General features: G+C 39.6%; 6 protein-coding genes across 7 annotated transcripts; 3 read left to right on the forward strand and 3 right to left on the reverse strand.

The window, feature by feature from the left end:
- On the forward strand, positions 1-4488 carry LOC111236515 (interleukin-12 subunit beta-like). Of its 2 annotated transcripts, XM_022765271.1 has the most exons (8): positions 12-78; positions 391-472; positions 585-854; positions 1494-1596; positions 1742-1932; positions 2038-2195; positions 2299-2409; positions 4228-4488. In XM_022765271.1, the coding sequence occupies exons 1-8, from the start codon at positions 76-78 to the stop codon at positions 4402-4404; spliced, it is 1095 nt and encodes a 364-aa protein (XP_022620992.1). In that variant the 5' UTR covers positions 12-75; the 3' UTR covers positions 4405-4488. The 2 variants fall into 2 exon arrangements, with proteins under 2 accessions (XP_022620993.1, XP_022620992.1); XM_022765272.1 differs by lacking the exon at positions 4228-4488 and having other exon boundaries at positions 1-78; positions 2299-3100.
- Positions 4489-5057: 569 nt separating this feature from the next.
- On the forward strand, positions 5058-8349 carry pradc1 (protease associated domain containing 1). Its single transcript, XM_022765265.1, has 5 exons — positions 5058-5255; positions 5554-5654; positions 5764-5873; positions 6657-6824; positions 6948-8349. Exons 1-5 carry the CDS (start codon positions 5180-5182, stop codon positions 7066-7068), a joined length of 576 nt encoding a protein of 191 aa, XP_022620986.1. The 5' UTR covers positions 5058-5179; the 3' UTR covers positions 7069-8349.
- Positions 8350-11079: 2730 nt separating this feature from the next.
- LOC111236458 (ovarian cancer G-protein coupled receptor 1-like) lies at positions 11080-11967 on the reverse strand. The gene has a single exon (XM_022765191.1). The coding sequence runs from the start codon at positions 11965-11967 to the stop codon at positions 11080-11082; it is 888 nt and encodes a 295-aa protein (XP_022620912.1).
- Positions 11968-14120: 2153 nt separating this feature from the next.
- LOC111236459 lies at positions 14121-15008 on the reverse strand. The gene has a single exon (XM_022765193.1). It carries the CDS (start codon positions 15006-15008, stop codon positions 14121-14123), a length of 888 nt encoding a protein of 295 aa, XP_022620914.1.
- A 1487-nt stretch (positions 15009-16495) lies between these two features.
- LOC111236460 (G-protein coupled receptor 183-like) lies at positions 16496-18093 on the reverse strand. The gene is made up of 2 exons (XM_022765194.1): positions 17231-18093; positions 16496-16544 (listed from the first exon to the last, which is right to left on the reverse strand). Exons 1-2 carry the CDS (start codon positions 18091-18093, stop codon positions 16496-16498), a joined length of 912 nt encoding a protein of 303 aa, XP_022620915.1.
- Positions 18094-21220: 3127 nt separating this feature from the next.
- Positions 21221-22087, forward strand: LOC111236461 (adenosine receptor A2b-like). The gene has a single exon (XM_022765195.1). The coding sequence runs from the start codon at positions 21221-21223 to the stop codon at positions 22085-22087; it is 867 nt and encodes a 288-aa protein (XP_022620916.1).
- Positions 22088-25810: the final 3723 nt, after the last annotated feature.

Below are 25810 nucleotides of genomic sequence, written 5' to 3' on the forward strand. Positions count from 1 at the left end.
TCATCAGAACTACTGCGGCTGAACTTCTGCTATTCATTTTTTTTCATTGTATCACTTCAGTGTAATTTCATCCAAATGGTAAGAACTAATTACTGGGAGTCAAAGCAAGGAAAATGCTCAAGATTTTTAAATTATACTTATTGTTATTTGGTCAGATGATGTGGCATCTGATTGGTTATGATAAATGATATTATAGTAATTTGCTATTCTGATTATTTTTGCATTATCAAAACATGTTTTTTCAACTAAAAGAATTCAGCCAATTGAAGTGTCTCATGAACAAGTTTTTATTAAGATAAAACGGGTAAATCATGGGATAATTACTTAGGTTTTAATGCAAGTAATGGATCGTTTTCAGTAATCTTTTCCTCTTGTCACACAATCCCACAGAAGACTTTGTCTCTGTGGATATTTGGGCTTCTGCTCATCGACCCCACTGGAGTACTAGGACTCCACCACTTTCCAGAAAATTGTACGTCTCATTTATGGTCTACAGGTTTTTTCTGATAGGAATTTTTCCATATCTTCAGTGGCTGTTGATTTGTTAATCTATGTGTTTTGTGCATGTGTGTGTCTCTGTCTAGTTGTTACGGCAAAAAGGGATCACAGTAACTCTGTGACACTGACCTGCAATACAAACTTCGACGGACCTTTCACTTGGAAGCTTGCTGCAAAGACGGTGGATGAGGCTGAAGAGATTGAGGATTTGAACAGCACTTACAAGCAGGTTGGCAAAAATCTGATCGTGTCAGATGTAGATTCACCCCTACTCGGAGAATACAGCTGCTGGAGTGGAGAAGAGAGGTTATCATCAACCTTTCTGCTGGTGGAGGCTGAGGAGGGAGATGACTTTGGTGAGATCCTCATTTGAATTCTCATTTTTCTTTTCATTTATAGTGTAAATGACAAGACTCTCAATTCGAGGAACCTAAATATCCAAAGTTGGTGCTGACAAAGCCAATTTAAGTCTCGAAACTCCCTGCATGTGAGTCTGGCTGGAATATTTCTCTCTCTGGAGAACGAAATTGAAAGTCAGCACATTCTGAATCATGCTGTAATGGACTTCGAACATACAGTGCATTTAGAAAGTTTTCAGAGCGATTCAAACGTTTTTTTTACATTTTGTTATGTTGCAGCCTTATGCTAAAATAAAATAAAAACATTATCCCTCGTCAATCTAAACTCAATACCCCATAATGACATAGTGAAAACACAATTTTAGAAATGTTTTCAAATTGATTAAAATTGAAAAACTGATATATCACATTGACGTTAATATTCAGACCTTTTGCTAAGACACTTGAAATTTCACTCAGGTGCCATAAATGTTGTTGTTTTTTTATTTTAATATAAGGCTGCAGTATAACAAAGTGTAAAAAAATTGAAAGTATCTGAACACTTTCTTGAAGCCCTGTAAATATCTTACATTCAGTGATATTTTCTCTTCATTTTTTGGTGTGATGAAGTTTAAACATTTTCTGTTAAACCTCTAGATTCTCTCATGAAATGTTGGGCAAAGTCTTATGACTGTACCTTCAGCTGCAACTGGACCAAGGGTAAATACACAGCAGTGCGCCTTGGACTGGGAGATGACTGGTAAGTAAATTTAAAAAACACAGACAGTATACAGTAAAGAGGTCTGTTGCTTATGGTATATGAAGATAGACCAAGAAGCTGAAAGAATGGTACTCACTCAGTTACATATTTAACTCAGTGTCTGACTTCCTGCTTGCCTCTGTAGCAGTGAAGGTAGGAAGTCGTGTCACTGGGTCAACAGCAGCGGTCAGCATCTGAATGGGGGATTCCAGTTTGAGCTGTCCCACTCCCTCTCACCCTACGCTGAGGAAACCAACATGCTTGTACTCACTGCTGAGGCCATCATGAACAACAACATCCTCAGGAGAACCAAAAGATTTTATCTCAGAGACATCAGTAAGCTGAGTGAATGAGCTAAAGGCATTGAGCAGAAGATCATCAAGGTTTGAAGTAAACAATAAGTAAAGCAAATTTTTTAACTTTGATTGTTCTTCTGTCAAGTTCAACCCGAGAGTCCCCAGATTATCAACTGTCAGGAGGTGGAGCAGGAACTGAATGTGACCATTGATCCACCTTCCAGCTGGTCCAGTCCTCACAGTTTCTTCAGTCTGGAGCATGAGATTCAATACAAGTTGAAAGACGATGGCAAAGAGATAAAGGTACATACAAGCTTGCAACGAAACAATGTCTGGTTATCATTCAATGCCTGTCAGTCGCTCCATTGCAGTTTGTTTCCTTATTGTGTGATCTGTCTGCCTTTAGGTTATAGGCTCTCCATCTGCTCTGATACCGAAGAAGATCAGCATGCTCAGGGTTCGCTCCAGAGACCCACTGGTGCTCTCCAACTGGAGCCAGTGGACTCCTTGGAAAAATGTAACCTACTGACATTATCCGAAGCCAGCACTTTGTGTTCTTGCTCTTTCTTTGTCCTTACATGTCTACAATTTCCTGTCATGTCCTCTCACAAACTGTTTTTCACTATTTGTTTCTGGCTATCTCCCTTTGGCCAAGAGATAACACAGCACTCACCAGAAGAGTTTTGCACACATCAGCACACTATCATTATTTATTTTTATTTATGACTGAGGTCAAACTATTTATTTGTTTATATATTTATTATTTAAAGTAAATCATGCACACATAAATCTAAAGAAAAACTTTCAAAAGCACTATTTGCCAATTTGGGGTCTGATAACCATCAGCGGTCTATGTGAAGGAGGACACTAGGCAACGACTGTATCATTGATTGTATCTACCACAAAAATATCAGGTGGGGTTATTTTTTTTTTCAAATACTATAAAATGGGTCTCCACAGTTTTGTCCATTTAAGGACAAAACTCCAGCCTTGACATTAAAATCTAAAGATATCTACATAATACGTAACTTGCATCAGAGATGCATCAGAAATTAAATTTTAAATTTCCTCTTTAGTCCAGTTCAGTCTGCACTTCATGTTTCTTGTCCCTGTGATTTCTGTTTGAGTGAGTTGGTGTTGCTGTGTGTTTTGGTGGTTTTGTGCTGTGCAAAACAAATGGCTATTAAAAGAGCATGTTGCTTCCTTCCTTATATATGTTCCTTCTTCATTTATGTGTTGCTCATGACATGTGTACACCTACTTGCCAGATAAACAGAAATCCTGAGCAGTATCATTCAGTGTTAAACCACATTCATGTAGTTTATGGCAGTGGACAAAATATTTGAAATCTTAGTACTGCATGCTCCTTGATTTTCTAAGGTCAAACCAGCAGGTTTAATGTCTGATGTCTCTTGTATGAAAATAATTAATCCTAGAGCTTCTAATAAAGAATCATCTTAAAAAGGAAAAGGTGTTATATACCAAAAAAGAGGAACAGCAACAAGTTTTAGTTACTGATCCCTATTATGTGACTTACAATACGCCAGTAACATTTATAATGGATGTCCTAGCTTATCATGACGACTAGTCACTTTTAATGCATACAAGCCCCTCTAAGTTATCATTTATTGGTAATCAAGTTACCCTTTATTAAAGGCTACAGGCTATTTATAATATTCAGCCGTTTTTAGCTGGTGATGAATGACCAATAGTAATTTTTCAGAAAGGAATCCTTTTTATTTCATTTAATACTTATCACCTAGTTCAGGTAGAAAACCTACAATTACATATCTGGCATTTATTGAATAGTCCTTGTACTCCAACATTTTTTAAAGAAGTGGAACAAATAAAAATAAGTGAGACAGTAACAACAAGGGGAAACTCTTTCTCAGTGGCTGTCAGCTACACTATCATGCTAATACTTTCAGTTTTAACATAATATGCCATCAATCAGTGATAAGACTGTGTGAACAAATACAGATGCTCTAAGGCATTAACTACATAGCAAACAGCAAAATGCAGCAGGTTTATCAAAGCTGCACCTGCTTTACCAGCCAGATTTGTTAAAGATGATACATTGAATCCCAACTAGAATTATGGCATGAAATGCTATCTGCAAGTCCAAACCTTACAATGTTAAATAAATGTATTTTCTGACGGCTCATCGACAGGGAAAAATTCTTTCCGTGATAGCCTGACATCTGACACCTGGCACTGATAGCGACCAAACAGTAATAGGAGACATTCTTTGTAGGCTATATATAGCCAGAATTTGCAAAGACAGGCTGATAAAGTTCACCATTTCAGAACCTAATCTGTCCTTAACTCATTGCAGGTGATCATAAAGGAGGAGAAGTGGTGCTGTTGCAGAAACACAGAAAAATCTTGCTGTCCAGAGTTGCCACCAGGGTACTTGGACAACTGCAAAAGGAAATGCAATAAGGGAGGGAATAAAAAAAGGAACAAAAATGCTAAGAGGAACCAGACACCTTACAAAGAACATGTTCAATAAAAATGGGAATGTTATGGTGTACAAACTCCTCTTATATATATACAGTATTAAGTAAATAAATTGTACATTTGATTGCATTTGTTGAGTGCCTAATCAAAGGTGAAACATTTTGGATTTTAAGGATATTAAACTGAATATCTAAAATCTTTAAACTGAAGGCCTTATTTGTGTGATTCTGTGAATTACCAGTTTGTGAGATACACAAATTAATGCAGTCTAGTGCAACAACCATGCAATAAATCTATACCATCAAAAAGGATATAATAAAGTTTAACTCAAATTATTTCTATTTTATTTCATTATTATCATTATTATTATTATTGTTATTATTATTATTATTATTATTATTATTGTTATTATTATTATTACTTTAATTATTTTCTCAACAGTTGGAGCAATTTCTAAACAAAGAAATTGGTTATCTGTGTGCATTAATGCAGGCCTATATGATTCATGAAAGGCACAAACTGGGGCTCTTGCGAGATAAACTAGAATATAAAAAGTGTAGGCTGCACACTGCACAGAGGTGTACTATTTGTAGAAACGGGATGGGGTCAGATTAAAAGGACCCAACAGCTAATTTCTGCCCCGCGTTCCCTTGCACGTTAATCCGGTTTAACGATGGTAGCATGCGCATGACAGGAAGAGTGGTTATGGCTGCTAACCTGCTGTTCACTGGCGTAGCGATAACTAACGCTACACATGGACCAAATGTCGCTGCCAAATATAAGGCACACTGAAGTTTCGTCTATGTAACGTTGTAAATGTCTTGAACATGGCAAAGGTTCTTCGGACAGCAGCTTTAGTTTCGTACCTGTGGAGTTTTTTCATGCAGTTCAGTCGCGTGTCAGGTGAGGAACAGTCATTGAGGCAGAGGCGAATTTCAAATGCTAGTAAATAGCTAATTTAGCTAACGGTCGGCGTTAGCTAAAGCTTTTATTTATCCATTGTTTATACACGTGTAGGTTGGCTGCGCACACATGCAAATTTCACACGGTTCGTCAGAAGTGTACTGTGTCATATTGCCAGTGTATTTCCATCCTATGTCAGCCTGCTTCTGTGGTTAACCTGCACTGACTTCATCCTGGTTATTCGCAACTCTGAGCTAAGCTAGTGGTAAGTGTTTCTCTTTTTTTTGGACCGCTCCAGGTCTTGGGATCAATGAACTGTTGTATTTCCGGGTCATCAGTCCAGAGGAGATAGGGTATATCTTCAGTGCAGCACCTGCTAGAGACTTTGGAGGAGATTTTGTAAGTACACTCCTCATTTGAATTTGAATGCCCAAAGGATTCTCAAGCTAAATACACATGTATGCTCGCCCCCTCTAATCACATTACTCTTCTCTCCCTTGGTTGTTAGACATCATCTTATGATGAGATTTTCCTGGTGCCAGCAGACCCATTAGATGGCTGCTCAGACCTGAAGGACAGAGAAATCATTCAGGGACAAGTAATCCTGGTGGAAAGGGGGTATGCAAACATGCTTCAACACATATAGTTGCACCTCTATAAGCCAGAGAGGATGTGAAAACAAACCAGTAACTGGACCTGTAAGATTGGACAGATCCATTTAGCAGTTGAGGGGAGGGGAAGGGAAGGAGACTAATTGAAGCTGTGCCCTGAGACTAAGCTTAAGATAAGAAGCCCAGGGCGTGGCTGTAAGAAATGGAGACATTTGAGTTTTCTCCTAGTAAAGCAACTGTCCTAAGCTTGGGTGTGGTTCCATTATTGATTGTCCTCTCACAGCCTTAAAAAACGACAGTTTGAGCTGTTGTATTGTAGGTGCAAGTTATGTGTTACCTCTGGAATAAAAAAAGTATTGAGGTCAAGTCCTCTTAACCCTAAATGTATCTTTTTCAGCTTTAAAGCTATTTACACATAACTGAAGTGAGCAGTTTTTCTGGCTTTTTAAGAAATACCAAGAGTAATGTGTCATGTTGAATATTAAGTGGAATTCAGGTGTCTTACACAGGGTATTTGTGTGAAGGTGAGGTACAGATGAAATGATATCACGCACATTTTTGGAATGCAAATCAAACTGCCTCTATGGGACAATAGAGTTTCACAAGGCTAGGCAAATATATTTGTATAGCACATTGTCATACACAGGTCATTCAGTGTGCTAAAAAAATAGAAGTATAAAGCATAAACATGTGAATAAATATGTGACAACAGGTCATTGGTAGTACTACAACTTGTTTTTGCTGGCACATTTTAAACTAGTTTCTAATGTTTTTTTCGTTTTTTCTCCAGAGGGTGTTCCTTTGTACAAAAGGCGCGGCATGTGGAGGAAGCAGGGGGCAAAGCTGTTCTTATTGCTGATAATGCAGTGGACAATGACAGTCAGTACCTTGATATGATCACTGATGGAACCACTGTCAAACCAAGCATACCTGCTCTGTTTCTGCTGGGACGTGATGGGTAAGACAGATATACACACACACAAACAGCCATTCAGAGCATTTTATTTTATTATATTTAAGGATTGTTACAATACATTTTGGGATATTAATGATTTATTTTCCCCTTTTCCATGTGTTCTAGGATGATGATCAGACGATCTCTTGAGAGACAAGCACTGCCGTGGGCTGTCATTTCCATTCCCGTCAATGTTTCCTCTCTGGCCTCATTCCCACTCAAGCAACCACCATGGACACTGTGGTAGAAATGACTCACACTCACAACTTCATCCACCCCCTCAATCAGTCAACATTTTTCCATTGGTGCATATCATGTCAGCAGTGAATAACCTGACAGCCTTGCAGGGAAAGACTTTGGTGGTGGTAAACGAATTCACACGCACTAGTGCTGAACCAATAAATTTACATATGGACACATGACTAGATCAGGTACACACACAGCTGAAGCCATGTGGAGAAAACCTATTGGTAAACCTCTTTGTTGGATATGCTATACCAGGTAAAGACAGAAGAACTTATGCTCAGAATAATTAGTCAGTGGTCATGTGAGTGTCTTCCAGCAGAGCAGTCTCCAGGAACTTGTGTTCAGATGATCTGTTGGTCACCAGTGAGTGGTGAAACTGGAAAATCCAATATGCATTAATACAACACATACAAATTGAAGTGCACTGTTTCTTCTGCCTTGTCTAATAGTTCAAGCGATTGTGCAGGCCATTTGGGAACAAAGAACAGGTCATGAAAGCATATGTTATACTTCACCACAACCGCTTACGGGGAATGTCGTCTCACTGTAATAATGTAAATAACTTCCTGTTTATCTGCATGAACTATAGCACTCCGGTCAGAAGTGAACATTCTTTTTCTTATGGCAAATAAATATAAAATGAAACTTTTTGCATAACAGGCTATCATTTATTGCCTTTCGGAGATACACATCTGTAAAACTTTAAAGGCCATACACATGTGCCTGAAGCCCAATCACCCAGACTACTGTGGCAGTAAAAACCAATTGCCCTTTATTACTTTGTATTTACAATATTTATTGACATTTTCATTACTCTTTATCCAGACCAATGTGTGTACAGCAGTTTAGATAAACAAGATTGACACAATGATTACAAAGTAATGATAATGAAAAGTGACTTTTATTAGGGATATATAAATACCCAGTGTATTACCAAACGCACAGATATTGCTGTTCTTTGTGTAATCAGCAGAAAGAAATTCAACTATACCACTTTGATGTTGTCCTTTTCCCTTAGGAATCCCTTTCACTTTTTACCCTATTAAACCCCCAATCAAGCTGTGAGTAAAGAAGGAGAAAAGTTTATTCATTGCACCAAAATGTTTGTTGTTATTACTTGTCAACAGAGATAATGAGAGCAATGATCAGTTTAGTTTCTGTTTAAATAGACTAATGTGTGCACCTTACTTTGTATTTCACTACGCCACCCAAAAGTCACTCGCATTACCTTACCTCTTTGATTTGTGGAGAATTACATTAAGTGACAGGAAAAACACATTTAACGGCTTTCTGATTCATTTAATTAAACATTTCAGTGTTTAAATGTGCTGTTTTATAATTGTTATTGTTATTGTTATTGTATATTTAAAACACAGTGTACTTGAGTAGTCAACAGCAAGGTTATTAAGTTAAATGTGACATTATCTGCGTGTTTCATTTAAATTTGGATTGCAAGATTAGAATTTTTATTTAAGATGTGTTTGAATAATATATGTGACAGAACTGGCAAAAGTGTGAAAAAGAAAAAGAAAATAATCCCCCTGGACTGTTTCAGTCAACATGCGGAGGGGCAAGTGTTATGGTTGATGGTGAAGCTGACCATGGTCCTGAACCTGCAGCATCCACAAGATTATAAATCTTATTACTGAACTCACCTGTTTGTATGGTTATATGAGCAGTTCTATATGTCCTGTGCTAGATCCTCAAGTTGATAAACATTGCAAAGATGTTCCATGTTTTCATCAGATAACGTATTCTTCTGAAATGAGTACTTGGTGAAGAGGTTCAGAGTAGTTTTGTGTTTGATAGGCTCTATTGATTCACAGTTTTTCCCCCTTTTTGGTCAATATAAATTTGAATTAAATTGAAGCCTATACTACTCGGCTTACACTTATACACAATTGTACACTTATACAATACTGCACTTGCATTATATTAGATGGTCTGTTAATTGGAACAGGTTTCTTTAATATATATAATTGTCATTGCTCATCTACAACTCTTATTGCACCCCTAGTTATTCACGGAGGTAGGGCCAGGTCTTGATTTTCCCGTAATGTGGTTTCTGACACTTATTGATGAGTTTTTCCTTGTATTCAGAGATCTTGGGCTTGGTCAGGAACTGATTTCTAATATAGGTATTGATCCATGTAGGGTATGTGACAGGTTATACACCGGGGTACTATGAGAGTGGGTGAAAAAGGTATAACTGTATTAGAGTACAGAGTTCAAAACACTTTACATGGAAAGAACATAATTGCTGTTTGCAGCTTCATACAATACCTGCCGTTATTTTAGGTTATTATTCTTTATGAACCAGTCACTTGTCATTATTCTTCCAATGCCTAGACTGTACATGTATTTTAAGAATCAACTCAAACCAACTTGGCAATCCCTGTGCATGGCACAAACAGTTTATTCTTTTTGCTTGCCATCCTCCCACATGCTGCAATATAAATTTGTTTGATAGACTGCATGAATTTGTGTCCTGAAAAGCATTATGCATGATATAGTACCAGTAAGTTGTTGTTAGCTTCTGTAAGGCCCAATTTCTTACTTATTTTTGCTCAAAGTACAGTAAGTCCAGAATGGCTGTTTGAAGTTCAGATTTCTTTTATTTAATTTATCGGAATTTATTTGAATTTTCAGATTTGAATCTGAGAAATTTAATCTGAGGTTGTGCATGTTGGCTCGTGTGGTTCTGTGGCGTAAAAGAGGTTGTATCTAAAGTTAACAGGAGCTGCTAGGCCTCAACACAAACACTTAATTTTACAGTCCTTTCAGATAACCTTTTTTCCACAAACTTTTCATTCATATATGAATAAATAATGATATATATGAAAGTGCTTTGATTTAAGGTCTTTCACTTGTGGGAAAAAATAAGTTGAGAAAAAGTATGCCTGTATTTATTTATTGTTTATGTATGGATGGATTTAAAGTAGAAACTAGTATCATAGAATTTTATTGTTTGTCTTTCATTGGGCATATAGGGATGGTAGACTCGTCTTATCTCTCCTCAGTGTGATATTAACCTGTTCTCCTAGTACAAAAAATGGTTTTTGGCTTCATCCGCACACCGAAGACCAAAACCAGAAAACTCAAAGCCATTACAGAATACACACTGACTGGAGGAGGAAAAAAAAACACCACAAACACCAAAACAAGCTGAAACACGTTTAAAAATCAGTCTAACTGCGATTCAGAACCAAGGAGCATGGACAGCGACACATCTACAGATTCACTTAACATGACAAAAACACAGTGGAAACGCCAGCAATAATAAGGGTGTTATCTAATTCTCACTAACCCAGTATACCAAGTTGTCCATTCGTCATTTTGATCTGGATATCACTAGGATAGAAAGACGCCAGTCTCCACCTAGCTGCCCCAGCACCTCTTTAGAGCCAATTAACTTATAAAATGAAACTTACACATTTTCCATTTTATTTGCCATTTGTTTTATAATTTAGATTTCACAGATTTAGGGGGAGGGCTGCCCCTGGCCTTAATCTAAACTACTGTATACCATTGCTTCTCTACTACAGCACAGCACTATAGTTTAATATTTGATAGGAGTAACTGCTTATCAGGACACTGTCACTGAATCAACAGTTAGTTCAGATCAAACATTAGCACGACCTTGTAAGATCCAGTGATGGAAACATTTCAGAAAATAGAATGAGCATAACAACTCTTATAATGAGTAGGCTATATAGTTTCAGTCGAACTTATTCAAAGAGAGAGACAGAGAGACAGAACGGGGAGGGAGGGGGAGATGGCAAAGAAAAAAAAGCAGTTGATTAGGACAACGTGCCGCATGGAGTCTTCGGGTTCTTGTTATTTCCATGACTTTTTATTATCTGCCTTCCCATTACAGGAGTCGACTCTGAAGAAAGGGGGCATAGACAATTTAAATGAGCAATGAATGCATCAGTGGATACAAATCACTATAAAATCGGTTGAACTTGGTAGTGAATGTAAGCAGTTTCCCCCGTGTTTTTCCCTCCTTATGTTACCTCTTCTTGCACCTTGTGCAGAGTCTGCCCCACAATGTCCTCATCGTGGCGTCCCTCAGAGCCGGACTCCCCCACAAGTACACCGCCGGTGTGCACACGGCGTTGAAACGAGCCATGATAGCGAAAAGATTGGTGGCCTCGTTCCCGAATGTCAGCCCTCTGCCTAACACAAATCTGATGATGATATTAACAAAAGACGGGCTCCACAACACCAAGAAGCTTATGACAACAAAAATGATGATTCTCAAGGACTCCTTTTTGTTTTCTTTCTCGGCGCTGGGGGGGTCTCTCTCTACCTGGAATCTGGCAATAACATACAGTTTGATAGTCATGACCACTTTGGTGAGCACAATTAGCTGAAAAAATACTATGCTGAATACATACAGCTGGATGGCTTTGGAAAGTGGCAACACATTCCTGGCGAGCAAGTGAGCAGCGTTGTAAACCCAACAGTAGAGGTTCACACCTATCACAAACGGTCTCGTTATGAAGCGGCTGTAGATGAAAGGGTGGCACACAGCAAAATAGCGGTCAAATTGTGCGAACAAAAATGTCAGTATATTGACCCCTAGAAGTGACGGTAGTACATTATAAGTTCCATTTCTAGACGGATATCCCTCCTGAACATCAAACAGACCGAGATAATACACTGAAAACCCAACGAGCGTATCACAAATACTGGTGTTCAGCATGAAAATAAACCTGTTTTGAATTCGGAGCGCTCTGGTGGACAAGATGCCCACAACTACTGTTCCGGCTACGAGAACAGTAGTTGTAGCGAATAGAATCTGGAAAATAAAGACGAAATAGTCCTCAGGACTGTCGAAGTTCACCGAGAGAGGCACTCCTCCTGTCATAGACTGTGTGATGTTGGAGAGGAGCATTGTTTATGCGCAAATGGATAAGCGCTACCATTATTTTATATATATGTAGACCTGCTGAAGTCACCAGCCTTGATCTCTTGAGATTTGCTTTGATGTGATTGTAATTGACCGTATCGTTCCCTTTAACACCAGCGAATTTAACCTTTGAAGATATTAACTATATTATAGTATGTTTCATTCTTTCTTCTAACATGCAGCACATTAGGCTTTTATTCGGCTTTTGTTGTGCAGCCAAATAACAAAACGTGCTCACCCTGATGCAGCAACAATGCAAAAACATTAAAAAGAAAAAATATTTTCTAGTGATGTGTGACAACGAATGTAAACCTGATAAAGACAACCTAAAAAAACAAAGAAACAAACAAACCTACGCAATTAAATAACAATTAATGTGAATGTAATCTGTTAGACCTTCAGTTAATATGTAATTCAATTACTAATCAAAATGTAGGTGTTTACAAACGGGTTATATTTGAATATATTCTTTTATAGGTAAAACACTGACAGATAAGATGCATTCTGTTGCTTTGCATCTTTTGGCCGAGCTTTCTTTTGGCATATCTGCGGAGAACTCGGGTCAGATAGGTGATCTAATAATAAGACTCACTAACTTAATTCAGCAGAGTTTTCATTAAATATTAACTTGTAGAGCTCATAAAGTTGTGACATTTCCACAGGGCACCAACGGACTAGATTAAAGTTACAGTACATCAGGGTATCAATGACCTATTACATTTCAAAAGTAACCTTCCCAACACTACATATCACTGCATTAATATTAGGCTATATGTGAATTTACATGAGCTTTTATCACTCGTTTGAGTTGTATGTTATCCAAAAACACCAGCAGAGGGTGCTATTTTAAATTTACAGCGATTTTTTTCATCAGCACAGACCGAGACTTAAATGAAATAGCCAATTAAAAAGACTTAAAGTACGACAAAATATATCTGATTCTAATTAACCAAAACAGACCAGTGCTCAGTAAAACAGTTTTAACCGCCATTTGTGTTTATGGGACTATTGGTGAAATATTGCTGTGGGCTCAAAATGTTCAAACAAGAGACAGTTGATTATAATGAACTGGTACTCATTCATCTGTTAAAGGCTGCGTCAGGTAGGGTTATTAGACATAATTTCAGCACCAGGAGCTGTCCACAACAGACAGCATGGCCTCATTAGCTAACAGGCCTGGGCCTATTACATGCCCGCAATCCACAGTAGGTCAGTCTGGTCCGTAGCATCTCTTTTCTTTCTTTCTTTCTTTCTTTCTTTTTTTTTTAACGTTTTGTATTATTTTATTGTCTTTGGAATATAGTTGTGCAAATAAAGTAAATTTATCTTGAGCTTTTTAGCACTACAGATGAAAGAGGAAAGTCCAGCAGAAAAAGTCTAATATATTGATGTTACAGATCTGCTCGGCTTCTTGGTGCAGTGTTGACTAACTTCTCTCCTACACACATTTCTCTTACACTGTTATAAATCCACATATGCTGAAAATCGGCATTTTACCATGACCTAAAAATAATTCATTCGGTTATCTGGTTCATTAAAATGTAATAGTGATAATAATGAGAATGTCAATAATAATATATTGAACTGAACTTGACCACAACAAAATGTCAATTTCGTATGATGCTACAGGAAAATGTTCGTTAAATCAGTGATATGTCATATTCCATTGCATTAGAATACCTTAGGATAATTGAAGTATAAAGACGCAAGAGTGAGCTTTGAGGAGTTACTCTTCTTATTTAATTATTTGAACAATATAGATATAATATAATATAAATTCACAAAAATCCCGACCAGACCAGACGGGCAAACTGCAGTTCAGTGTCAGAAGCAACCTGTCGGTGACAACATATTGTGTGATAAAAACATTTATTTTTTAAATTAGATTTACAGTTTGAATATTTTCTCCTTTTTACTTTTAATTATTTTCATAAAGTCCTTTGCCACCAAATCCTTGCAGTAGTCCTCGGTTAACACGTGTCACAATCAATGAATCTTCATCGGCCTTCCTTCGCCGCTTCCCTTCACAGGACACGAGCCAATTCTGAGAAAGAAGCAGATTATCAACTGCTTATGACAAGTTTTCTATTAAGAGAATGGAATAGCATCTTTACAGCAGTATAGGGACATTTAACCTCTTACCTCCTGTTGCATCTTGGGCACAATCTGCCCCACACTGTCCTAAACAGGGCTTCCCTCAGAGCCTGACTTCCCCACAAGTACACCGCCGGTGTGCACACGGCGTTGAAACGAGCCATGATAGCGAAAAGATTGGTGGCCTCGTTCTTAAATATCAACCCTCTTCCTATCACCAGTCTGAGTACGATATTAATAAAAGAGGGGCTCCACAACACCAAGAAGCTTATGACAACAAAAATGATGATTCTCAAGGACTCCTTTTTGTTTTCTTTCTCGGCGCTGGGGGGGTCTCTCTCTACCTGGAATCTGGCAATAACATACAGTTTGATAGTCATGACCACTTTGGTGAGCACAATGACTTGTAAGCTGATAATACTGAAAACATACAACTGTATTGCTCTGGAAAGGGGCAAGAAATTTGAAATGATCGTCTGAGCGTAGACATGAAACCAACAATAGACATTTGCTGAGATAACCACTCGCCGGGTTAGAAAACGTGTGTAGATGAATGGGTGGCACACAGCAAAATAACGGTCAAACTGTGCAAATAAAAATGTCATTATGTTTACACCTAGGAGAGAAGGTAACATATTGTGAGTTCCATTTCTTGAAGGATATCCCTCCTGAACATCAAACAGACCGAGATAATACACTGAAAACCCAACGAGCGTATCACAAATACTGGTGTTCAGCATGAAAATAAACCTGTTTTGGAGGCGAAGCGCTCTGGTAGACAAGATGGCAATGACTACAGGCCCGGCTACGAGAACAGTAGCTGTAGCGAATAGAATCTGGAAAATAAAAATTAGATATTCCACAGGAGTGTCGAAGTTCACTGAGAGAGGCACTTCTCCAGTTAGAGAGTCTGTGATGTTGGACAGGAGCATTGTTTCAATAATGCGGCTTGATTTTTTTTCTCTTTATATAGCTCGTTGATAAGCCACTACCGATGTAAACTGTCATTTCCCCATGAGGCATGACCTCATATCACTTTACATATCAATGAATAGGCTTCTGTTTGTTCAAATAACTTGATAAACATTTAAGTTTTTGTTTTTTTTCTGTAAGGCTTTTTCAGTTCAAACTTTTTATTTCAGTTTCCTTACTTTATTTATTTTATCTTATTCATTTTTGGGGGGTGGAGGGGCAGCACAATAACATATGACAACCTGGAGTTTCTCCAGAAGACAGTGTATCATATCGATAGATATGAGTCCTCATCTGTGACGTTTTAGAGGACAAGAGGTTGTTCTGCCCACTCTTTGGGTGCGTGTAAAGGTTCTTTTTTTTGGACATGTGTTGAAGGATTGTGGCAGTTGTGATTTGGTTTTATAAAATTATGTTGTCCAATTGTACTATCAGATGTGTGTGTGTGCAGTGGTACATTTGTATTCATGCATGCATTGGTTTTGGCAAAAATGTAAAATGCACATTTACAGGGGCGTCTTTTTATATAATATATGTTTGTTTGATAATGGGAAATTATTTTAAAGTATGCAACAATAATAATGCTTTTGTTATTATTGTTATTATTATTATTATTATTATTATTATTATTATTATTAGTAGTAGTAGTAGTAGTAGTAGTAGTAGTAGTAGTAGTAGTATTATAGCCAGCAGTAGTGAGACAGAAAGTAACCCAGTTCATAAGTAATATTTAACCCAGCAATAGAGTTAATTCACTCACCAAGTTTGGTTAAAAGGTAAAACGCAGCACTTGGTTCAAACCAACCCAGTCATTGGTTGGGTTATTTTAGTCCCACTTTAGACGTGAAGCCCACCCGCACATCGACGAATTTGATAGAAAGGCCGGTCATTGTTCGAAGTACATCCAAAACGACCTTGTCTTAAAAGTACATGGGTGTTTATGATAACACATGCCACGAAACCGGCTTTTTTTCTACTTATTTATTTGAATTTCCCTTTTATGTTTATTCAACAACAGACAAGCTGCCCAAGTTAAGTGATCTTTTCTTTTAATCGATGAATTCGTAGCCCATAGAAGTTGAGCTTCCCCTTTTCTACAAAAATCATTCATGGTCCATCTTGTAGGGGCGAAACAACGATACGGAGCTGACCAAGGTGCTGAACTTGCGGCTGTCAGCTGTAGTGGAGCTGTCCGCGGTTATCGACCTTGATCTTCGTCGTTCAGGCGACACCGCTGTCCGTGGTCCTGACCCTGCGGCTGGCAGCGGCCATCATGCTTAATTCCATAAACTTATGAATGAACATTAACCGGATTTTACAAGTATATGCGGTTTCATATAGACTACACCTTGTGCTAAATCGAATGGGTGTTCTCTTCGCATGTTGTGCTTTTATGAAATGAATATATTGGTGTGGCAGTTCAGAGGCCTACTCTGTGTTTCTGCTATTAGAAGCTGTCACGTCCGTCCTGTTGGCTGTCGCGTTTATTATTTGGTCTGGACACAAAAAAGATCAGGTCCGCAAATTATGCTGAAATAATAGGCTTCTGTAACCAACCTTGATGAATTCCCGAAAATAAAAAACACACAATCCATATTCATTAGTTCAAGCAATAGAGGCAGTTTTTACAAAAACGTTATCCAAATATTAGTGTATATGACAAGTACATAGGTGTGTTTCTTGTGAAAAACATCTGAACATCCTTTCTCAAATGAAATGTCGGAATTAGTGGCCCCAGCCCCCGACTGTAATGCCCTCACCTAATCTTAAACCAGCCTTTCACATTTCACCATTGTTTGGAATTCACGCACACAAAAGTCCAACTCAATCTGTCTAGTGCGTTTTGTTTCAGTCTTTAAAAAACATTTGAAACATTTTGAACAACATTTGAAAAATCCCATCAATTCCAAATTGACTGAAACACATGCCATGTCAGCCCCGTGACCTGGCCATTTATTCCTTCGGGTACCTTTATGATGATGCAGATGCTGTCTGCTTCATTATAATTTGTTTCTCACTCCATCAAAGATAAAGCCAATTCTGAAAAGAGACAGGGAGAGAGAGAGAGTTAAAGTAATTGTCTTACAGAATATTTCTTATTTACACACAATTAGACAAAAATCAAATGTTCCTAAACAACAAGAGAGGGACATTTTAAATCACGGTAACTGTTGAGACCGACCTTGCCCTCCGTCTGGGGCAGATCCTCCGCCACACTATTCTCCATACAACCCCCCGCAGCGCCGGGCTGCCCCAGATGTACAGAGCCGGGGTGACCAGTGCATTTAGGCGTGCCAAGATGGCGAACAGGTTAGTGGCCTCATTTTTAAACCTCAGACCTTTCCTAGTCAACTGTCTGACAATTATATTGACAAAGGATGGACACCACAGGGCCAAGAAACAAATAACCACAAACACAATGATGCGCAGCGACTCCTTCTTGTTGTCTCTCTCAGCGCTGGGCGCCTCTCTCACCAGGTGATTCCTGGCTATAATGTATAATTTAATTGTCATCAATAATTTAATGAGAACTATAATCTGTAGAGTCATTACACCAAACGCGTTTATTTGCGCCGCCTTTGAGATGGGCACCATATTCTGCACCGTGAGGATGGAGTATGTGTAAATCCAGCAAAAGGCGCAAATTCCAATGACAAAACCCCGCGTTATGTAGCGGTTGTAAAAGAATGGATGGCACACGGCAAAGTAGCGATCAAACTGAGCAAAGAGGAAGGTTAACACATTGACACCCAGGAATGAGGGTAAAATATAGTATGTCCCATTCCTCGAGGGATAGCCCTCTTGGACGTCGAAGAGGCCGAGGTAGTAGACCGAGAAGCCGGTCAGAGTGTCACTGATGCTCGTGTTCAACATGAATATAAACCGGTTCTGGCCTCGGAGAGACCGGGAGGAAGAGATCCCGATGACCACCGAGCCGGCGACGAGCACGGCGCTTGTTGCGAACAGAATGTGGAAGATGAAGATGATGAAGTCTTCCGGAGTGTTGAAATCCACCGACAGAGGGACGGTGCCGTTAAGGAGCATCCTGACGCTCCGCCACGAGACGAGCGTTCGTTATATTTATACATGAATGGTGCCACTTGTTAGAGTTCAAGCACACCTCTAAATCTCTGGAGAGCATGAGGCTCCCGCATAAACAAATGTTTACTGGATAGGCCTATGGAAAGAATATAAGAAGTCTGATCACAAGAAGTCCCGGGGGTGTTTGGTGAAGTAATAAGACGATCGCAAGTCACCTTTTTGTGCGTCCTGATGTTTCTACAACACGTTTTAGTGACTTATTGCGGCCCTTCACCTGAGGTCTGAGGTCTGCATGGTCCAGGATGACCCACAAATAGAAAATATGATACTTCTATCAAGTTCAGTTCCGTCATTGTCCTCACCACTAGCCTACCTTGATTTCAGGGTAAAAACTCACTTATTTTCTAAATGAACGCTGATATTCTTCAACAGCCAAAAAACGTGGATTATTGCATATAATTAAGTTTCAGCAGCTAATAGGTTTTATAGGAAATTAATGAAGCGCTACGTTTATCATCAGCAGCGGCATGAGAGGTGGGTGGCTGCCATACACAGCGCGCGACTGTCACACTGTCATACTGAGATGTGTCTGAAATCAGCTTTTCTGTTGGCTGTTAAACCAGACATCAACCTTTTCCTAGCCTGAACTGAACTGAGTACCTGAACTTAGGCCTAACTATTAAGAAAGTGTAGCCTGCTCACTACAAATGCATGTTGTACTGCAACATCAGATGTTTTGAAAACGGTCTATGAATATTCTACTGATACTGTCTATTACTGTCTACTACTGTCTGTGTTCAGTATCAACATTGCGACCTACCGAATACATAAATTTACAACATATCGTCATTGTGCAAATAGAAAGGGCAGCCTGAGCCAGTCAAGACATTTGTTCTCCTATTTGTTGTGGCTGTTAAGTTGGATAGAAACGTGATTTGAGGAAACAGGGATGGCAAAACAAGACATCTGTGTAATGAAAAACTTTAGTGAGTCTCTTTCTTGACTTTGCACTTCTGTCTAAATCCTTTCTTTTTTGACGACACTGTTGTAATGGAGGATGATGCAGTTTTCCCAAATGTCTATTTTGTCCCATTGTAGACTATGATCATATAGGCAACAGTAAATGTCCACCAAATTACCCTGAATGGACATAAAGTGCTCGTTTCAATCTTAAAACCTAACCGACACACATAGCTGGTATTATAACAACATAAACACGTCATAACAGACACATGCACAGAGTTTGGTGAAACTTTCTAAACAAATAAGCATTGATCACTTGCATACCTCAGTAAAGTCATTGCGTTTTTCAGCCACTAGAGGGCGGGGTGAACCATCGTTTCACTGTAGAATGAACAGTCTTTTCGGTTGGCATTATATTCTTATCACGATTCTTGTCACACATGCCGTCATAGCCTGTAAAGGAGTGTTTTACGTCTGTTTTATGTCGCGAATTCAGTTTATATTCAATATATACTACCGGTCAAAAGTTTTAGGACATCTTGTTGAACTCTATTTAATCTTTAATAGTTCAACCCTCATGTTTCTTCAATGGAAATCAAATATTATTTAGAAAGTTCTTCCCAGCACTGCAGCGGAGGTCCCCACAAATGTTTTGCACTTGTATAATTTGTTCTGCTTTCACCCTTTGTCCCATTCAAACCAGCTCCGTGCGGTTTAAGTCTTTCATTATGTGAAGCCATAGTTCTATTCTTCTAATGTTTTGGGTTATTATCTTGCTGTAGGATGAAACCCTGACCAACCAGTCTGTCTCCCTTTGTCTATTTCTCACCATTCTGATAACAAAACAACACTACTGCCTTCTGTACAGTATAGTCCAAATAATGCTTCAGAGAGTGTAGTAACAGTGTGTTACAACACTGGCTTTGTATAGGGGGTTTGTAAATCATCAGCAAAAGTTGGGACACCTCAAGAATTTGTTTGCATTATCTTTCAATGCTTCATTTACTTCCATTGTTGCAGTAAAGCTGCAAATGAACCGATTCCTTAACCCCTGAAAAAGGCCCACTTTCTATAAAGTTGACATGATTTTTCAGTGATTTTGTGATGTTTAAATGCTTTTTGTTCACTTTCAACAAACACACACACACACACACACTGGACAAAATCATTCTCTTTTCCCAAATAGGACTTGAAGGCCTTTAGAGGCCTGGAGTGTAAAAATATGACATCACTGAAACACTCTTTACCAAAGTCAGTCTGTCAGAATATAGACACTTTGCACAGTTAACACATGTTGGCAGTTTCTTTGTTCAAACTCTGCTGTTCATGTAGGATCCAAACACTATATGAAACATGAGTGGCCCCCAGCAGCTGTGATTTGTTTACATGTTTGACAAAAACCCTCTCTACTTTCTTTCTTGTCTTTAAATTCAAACAAACTGTTTAAGAGGTTAATGTCCATTACTAAATGTTCCTGATGTCTTTCATACAGCTGAGGTGCCTTCATTAAGTCACAGTACTTTACATTAAAGTAAAACAGTATAATAAGAATAAGAATGATAAGAAACGGTGCAGACAACTTAAACAGAGGTAAAAAGTTTAGCCCAGAAAGACTTTTAAAATTGCCAGAGGTAATTTATAATAAGATCTGAGCTGTAATAACAGATTTGGGGGATTAAACTAAAGGTTGGTTTGATGCACATGCTGAAAGGCCTTTCTTGATGGTGAGGTCCTGAGGCCCTGAGGCTGTCCCTGACTCTGGGTGAAGTTTTGCAGAACCTGTTTAGTTTTAGTTTTTTTTAATATGTTCTTTCAACTCAGAACTTTATATAAGAAGCCCTGCAGCCAGAACTATAAGATGTGAATATAATGTAAACAAAAAAAAAGATTAAAGATGAGTTTAGTCAGATTTAACTATAATTGTTAGGTCTATTACCTCAGTTACTTTAATAAGATGTCTGAATGTTTTATCAGGAGCTTGTTGACTTGTTGCCAGGGGAATTAAAGTCACCCAGGTCTTCTTGTAAGCTTGACTGTGCTTCCTACATAAATGAGAGCAGAAGTAAACCCCCTCAGCTGAGCAGTCTCCACACTGCACCGCTGCCAGTCTTTGCTGTGCAATGAAGACCTGAGCACCTCTGTTGCACAACACGTCTTCTCTGCACCGATGAGTAACAGCAGCCATGGCTGGTCTCTTGTGCTGCCCCCCACAAGCTTCGGCAATGTGTTGATGCTTCTCTTCAGTATTTTCCTGGCTGCAACCATCATTTTGCTCAACATGTCTGTGTCTCTCTCCATACTGCTGAACGGGGCGCTGCGCAGCGAGAACCGCTTCATGTACATGCTGAGCACCTGCCTCAGTGACATCTGCACCGGCGTGTCTTATTATTACGTTGGTGTTCTCGATGTGAGGGATTTCTTCGACTCCCCTACGAGAACCTTTTACATCGCACCCACATTTTTAGGTCTGTCGTACATGGCCATCTTGGCCGCGCAGGCCGACAGGTACCACGCGGTGGTGTCACCTTTTAAATACTCCCACCGCATGACCCGAAACAGAACCCTGGCGGTCATCTTTGCCTACTGGGTCTATGCGTTCTTCATCGTGGCTGTGAACAACCTGGTCACAGTCGGGGTAGCCAAACAGATCACGAGCATTGGCACGTTTGTGGGGAACATATTCACACTGATTATAATGATAGGGCTGAATATTAGACTGTTCATCATTGCCAGGTTCCAGCTGGAGAGGGAGCCGCCCTCTGAGGAGAGAGAGAGCAAGCGCTCATCGGTCTATCTCATATTGGTGGTGGCTGCGTTTTTCTTAGGGACCTGGCTTCCTATATTCTTTCACGTTATAGCCTGTAATTTCTTTGGTTTAACGTGTTACACCTTTAAGAATGAAGGCACTGACCCTCTTCGCATTTTGCCCCGAGTTAACGCTGCCCTGACCCCCATTCTGTACATCAGAGGGTGCAGTGCGCTCAGAGCGACGCTGTTCACCAAAGTGTGGAGACCCTGCTGTAGGAAGAGGTAAGAAGGTGACAATGTTTGACGGGTTTACACCTTGGTAACTCGTCAGTGCTCTACTGAGATGCCTTTCGTGATAGTTACATCTGGTTTTCAGAGGATTTACGCAAAGATTTGATCACACTCAAGCCAAGAGTCACTTTATACATGGTGCAGAAAACGGCTGTTTAATTGTTGTTTTTATGATCCCTTATTATAATTCATGTTTGACAATAATCTGGATGCCCTCTCACATATCTGCCAGTTACACCATTTGTTGGCGTGCTGTAGAAGTAGGCTCCAGTTAAACAAATGCTTTATAGATTTTTAGGCTTTGTTATACACGTTATGCTTTTATATGCTTTTAAATTGTCTTTTTTGTTGGATCTTGCTTGACATTCTTTATCTCGTCGTATTCCTGTCTTCAATGACAGATGCCCTAAGTGTTGTGTTGGTTTGTCAATTAGGAACTGAATCTTGAAATTGATGCAAATGTCTTTTTTCCCCCCCCTTCTCTTTCATTCTCTTCATGAAGCGTGTATCCTGGACGACTTCGTCCCGTTAATTATCCAGTCCGCGCGGCTTAATTTAAAAGTTGGATCATTTCCAAGTGGATGGCTGTCAAAGTTAATGTTTTGAAATACATGCCAAAGCAACCAAAGTGATCAGAGACTGGTGGGGAAGCACGCCAGCGGTGAAACGCTGAGAACATTGTTCAGGCTTGGGGCTTCCTGGGAGATGCTGGAAATTTTGTTGTTACTTTTTACACCACATATTTCAATTAATAAAAATTCATGGAAGTCAGTCACTGAAAGCTTTTTGTCTTTTCTGTTAGGCATGTTGGTTTTCTTTAGTCAGCATCGATTCTCTTAAAGAAGCTTCCTTATTGGAAAAAACAGTGAAGTATGCACAGCGACAAGTGTGGCGACTTGTTCTGATAACACTCCTTCCTCTTTACAGAAACTCTTTCCCTGACACGTTCATTAAATAGATTGCTGCTGTGGTAAATGTTAACCGTGTGTCAATGAATCTATAGCAAAAGTGGGAAATACCCGTGCGGATTAATCTGCTGTAGGCTATTCACCCAATTCTTATATACATTTCCACTGGAAACAGGCTGATTCACGTCACATCATTTGTAAAGTTTATCACGTTTGCCTCATTGCAGCTGTGGTTATTCGTGAAGTCAGCCAGGGCGAGTCAATAAAACAGAAACACATGCAGTGCGCCTAACCATCGTGATTATGCAACTCTAATGTGCCGCGGTTCCCCGCAGAGGATGCAGTTTCCGCGGAAACCACAGAGTGTCAGAAGAACACTTTGGCACAGCGCCATAACTTGGTCATCCACGGGATGTGAACCGTGAGCAAGAATCAAGGGGGACTGGACTGATACAATATAAAGATCAGTCCGCGTTTCCACGGGGCCTTGTAGATTCATTAACAGCTTCAGTCAGGAGCCATCATCAAAGTAATCTCGCTGATAAAGATCCAATAAATGGTATACTGGTCAAACCCATCAGTGAAGTTGTGTCCTGTTTGCTATTGGCTGACGGCTGGTCTCGGTTCCCTGTACTGAGAGGAGGAGCCAACAGATCGCCACACTTCCGCACATCTGGTGCCCAATATTTGAACCTCAGCCATCTCTCTCTCTCTCTCTCTCTCTCTCTCTCTCTCTGCTGATGCCTCTAAATCATATGGCAAGCCCGGAAGATTAGTCACCAACCGACCTGTACATAGTCCTACACTCCAAGACCCCAAAAATATCAGTAAAAAACATACTGACAAACTATATATAGTTTGGCTGTTGTCGAGCCTTGTCAAAACCAAACAGTAAAACACATCAAAAGTGGCACATTGTCATTCTTTGAGAGTCTTTGAGATAGGCTAAGTCTCAAATTGCTGTCATCATAAATAAATAAATAAATAAAAGTGATTTTAAAATATGGGCCCACACAGTCGAACCCGGTTTGTTTCCAATAGGCGTATTAAATACATGACATGTTGAATTTACATCGTCCAGTAGTGAAGACAGATTTTACATTTAAACAGAGTGAAGTCATACCCGATCATTTCATTCGCCCTGATTAAAAACATGCTGTAGCAAAACATAAACGCTACCACTTTATTTCAATACCAGCCCAACACTTGTTTATTTATTGCAGGCGAAACTGCGAGTTTTGGTCACACCCTCTCCTACAACATATGTATTGTTTAATTCTTCTTTTTTTTTTAATTGGAGGAACAGGCCTAAACATTACACAAAATCAGTCAGACATTTTTGCAGCGCAGACCTGCATTCAGCAGTATAGTATCTAGGACCATGCATGGCTGAGTCGTGCTGCTGGGAGAAGAATGCCTAAACCACAGTTTAAAACACAGCATTAACCCCCCTACCCCCCACCCCTTCCACCCTCTGTCTTTCTTCCTCCCTCTGCCATCTTGCAGGTAAAGTTGCCAGGGGTCCTGGGCTGAGAAAGTGGCCAAACCCTCCCACAGTGGGATGTTTTCTCTGCTGCACTCTGGGCTGGTTTCTATTCAAATGTGGGTCAGGGGTGAGGAAGCCTAACGTCATAAGCTTGCAACATGGCGTCCCGAAGGCTGTGAGATGAGCAAGAGGATGGTAGGCTAAAGAACGCTTGAGAACGATCCTACCGATGTAATAAGGTATTTAACAGAAATTATTTCTCTTTGAGTTGGATTGTGAATGCACCACGGAGCTGCTTTTATGTCCGTGTCGATCGGATCGGTTTTCTCCCAGCTGCTGCAAGGATCGCAAGGCTTTTCGCCGTTACGGTGGTGTTTTTTCCACGGCGTGCCAACAAAAAGGGGCTCCGCTGATGCCTATTCTGGCTCTACCAATCTGCTTGGCAAGCCGAGGGGATCTCACGTTATTTTTGCTCGAGGTTATCGCTGCTCCGTGTTCGAAACCGTCAAATAAATGTGCTTGCAAATGTTGTGGCGTTTATTTCGGCGTCGTGGGCTAATAGGAGATACCTCACGGGACGAGTGTGTACCAAATAATTACCAGGCTGGCAAAGCACAGTAGGCGACAGAAAGGACCCACTAACGTCTCGTCGCAGCGCTTCAAAGAAACGCTGAAATGTTTCCACACTTTACCTCGTTTTCTCCGTTTTATAATCCCGTGAGTTCAATGAATTGTTTGCAAACATGTAAGGTAATGAGGCGATGGTTGCATTTAAATTGATCCCTGTCATGTAGCCTTATGATAACGCTGACTCCCCCCACCCCCTCAAATAGCAGTAAATTGCACTTATGTGTTTAAATGAATCCGGGCTGATCCTGTGGATTTTACGCATGGTATGTTGCGCAATCTACCCGATAATCATAGAGATGTTACAGCCGATACCCATAGTGTAATCTGTATTGTTTATATGTAGGTTAAGCCACCTTGGTCTTAGGGATGGCTACTTAAAAAAAATAATTTAACGGGATTGACTTGCTAATATACCAAGGCCAATGTATGCAGATATACCCCGTGGTTTAAAACGTTGTCTTGTACACGTGAATTCTGTGGATGAAGGGGATTGTGTATGTCTTTATAGCCTATAGGTGGGCTACTGCTGTACATCGACCATCTTTGTGATCAGCTACAGTGTGGGTGTAACGTTACTCCGTGACACAAACCTGCTGTGCTTTATAGAAACAGTGTTGCATGATGTTCATTTTCCACATGTAAGTTATCGTTATGACAAAGTCAAAAAAGACTCACATTTGAATGTTGAATATTT

The sequence above is a fragment of the Seriola dumerili genome, unplaced genomic scaffold (assembly GCF_002260705.1).
Source record: "Seriola dumerili isolate Sdu_G_001 unplaced genomic scaffold, Sdu_1.0 BDQW01000668.1, whole genome shotgun sequence".
NCBI classification, from domain to species: domain Eukaryota; kingdom Metazoa; phylum Chordata; class Actinopteri; order Carangiformes; family Carangidae; genus Seriola; species Seriola dumerili.

Excerpts from the sequence above, each read along its gene's own strand:
- LOC111236515 (XM_022765271.1), top strand. Across the intron at positions 1,597-1,741 it reads CTTGGACTGGGAGATGACTG|CAGTGAAGGTAGGAAGTCGT; the intron begins GTAAGTAAATTT and ends TTGCCTCTGTAG. Across the intron at positions 2,410-4,227 it reads AGTGGACTCCTTGGAAAAAT|GTGATCATAAAGGAGGAGAA; the intron begins GTAACCTACTGA and ends AACTCATTGCAG.
- pradc1 (XM_022765265.1), top strand. The coding sequence starts at position 5,180 with ATGGCAAAGGTTCTTCGGACAGCAGCTTTAGTTTCGTACCTGTGGAGT. Across the intron at positions 5,655-5,763 it reads GAGACTTTGGAGGAGATTTT|ACATCATCTTATGATGAGAT; the intron begins GTAAGTACACTC and ends CTTGGTTGTTAG. Across the intron at positions 5,874-6,656 it reads GTAATCCTGGTGGAAAGGGG|AGGGTGTTCCTTTGTACAAA; the intron begins GTATGCAAACAT and ends TTTTTTCTCCAG.
- LOC111236458 (XM_022765191.1), bottom strand. The coding sequence starts at position 11,967 with ATGCTCCTCTCCAACATCACACAGTCTATGACAGGAGGAGTGCCTCTC.
- LOC111236459 (XM_022765193.1), bottom strand. The coding sequence starts at position 15,008 with ATGCTCCTGTCCAACATCACAGACTCTCTAACTGGAGAAGTGCCTCTC.
- LOC111236460 (XM_022765194.1), bottom strand. The coding sequence starts at position 18,093 with ATGCTCCTTAACGGCACCGTCCCTCTGTCGGTGGATTTCAACACTCCG. Across the intron at positions 16,545-17,230 it reads TGCCCCAGACGGAGGGCAAG|ACCAAATAATAAACGCGACA; the intron begins GTCGGTCTCAAC and ends TTTTGTGTCCAG.
- LOC111236461 (XM_022765195.1), top strand. The coding sequence starts at position 21,221 with ATGAGTAACAGCAGCCATGGCTGGTCTCTTGTGCTGCCCCCCACAAGC.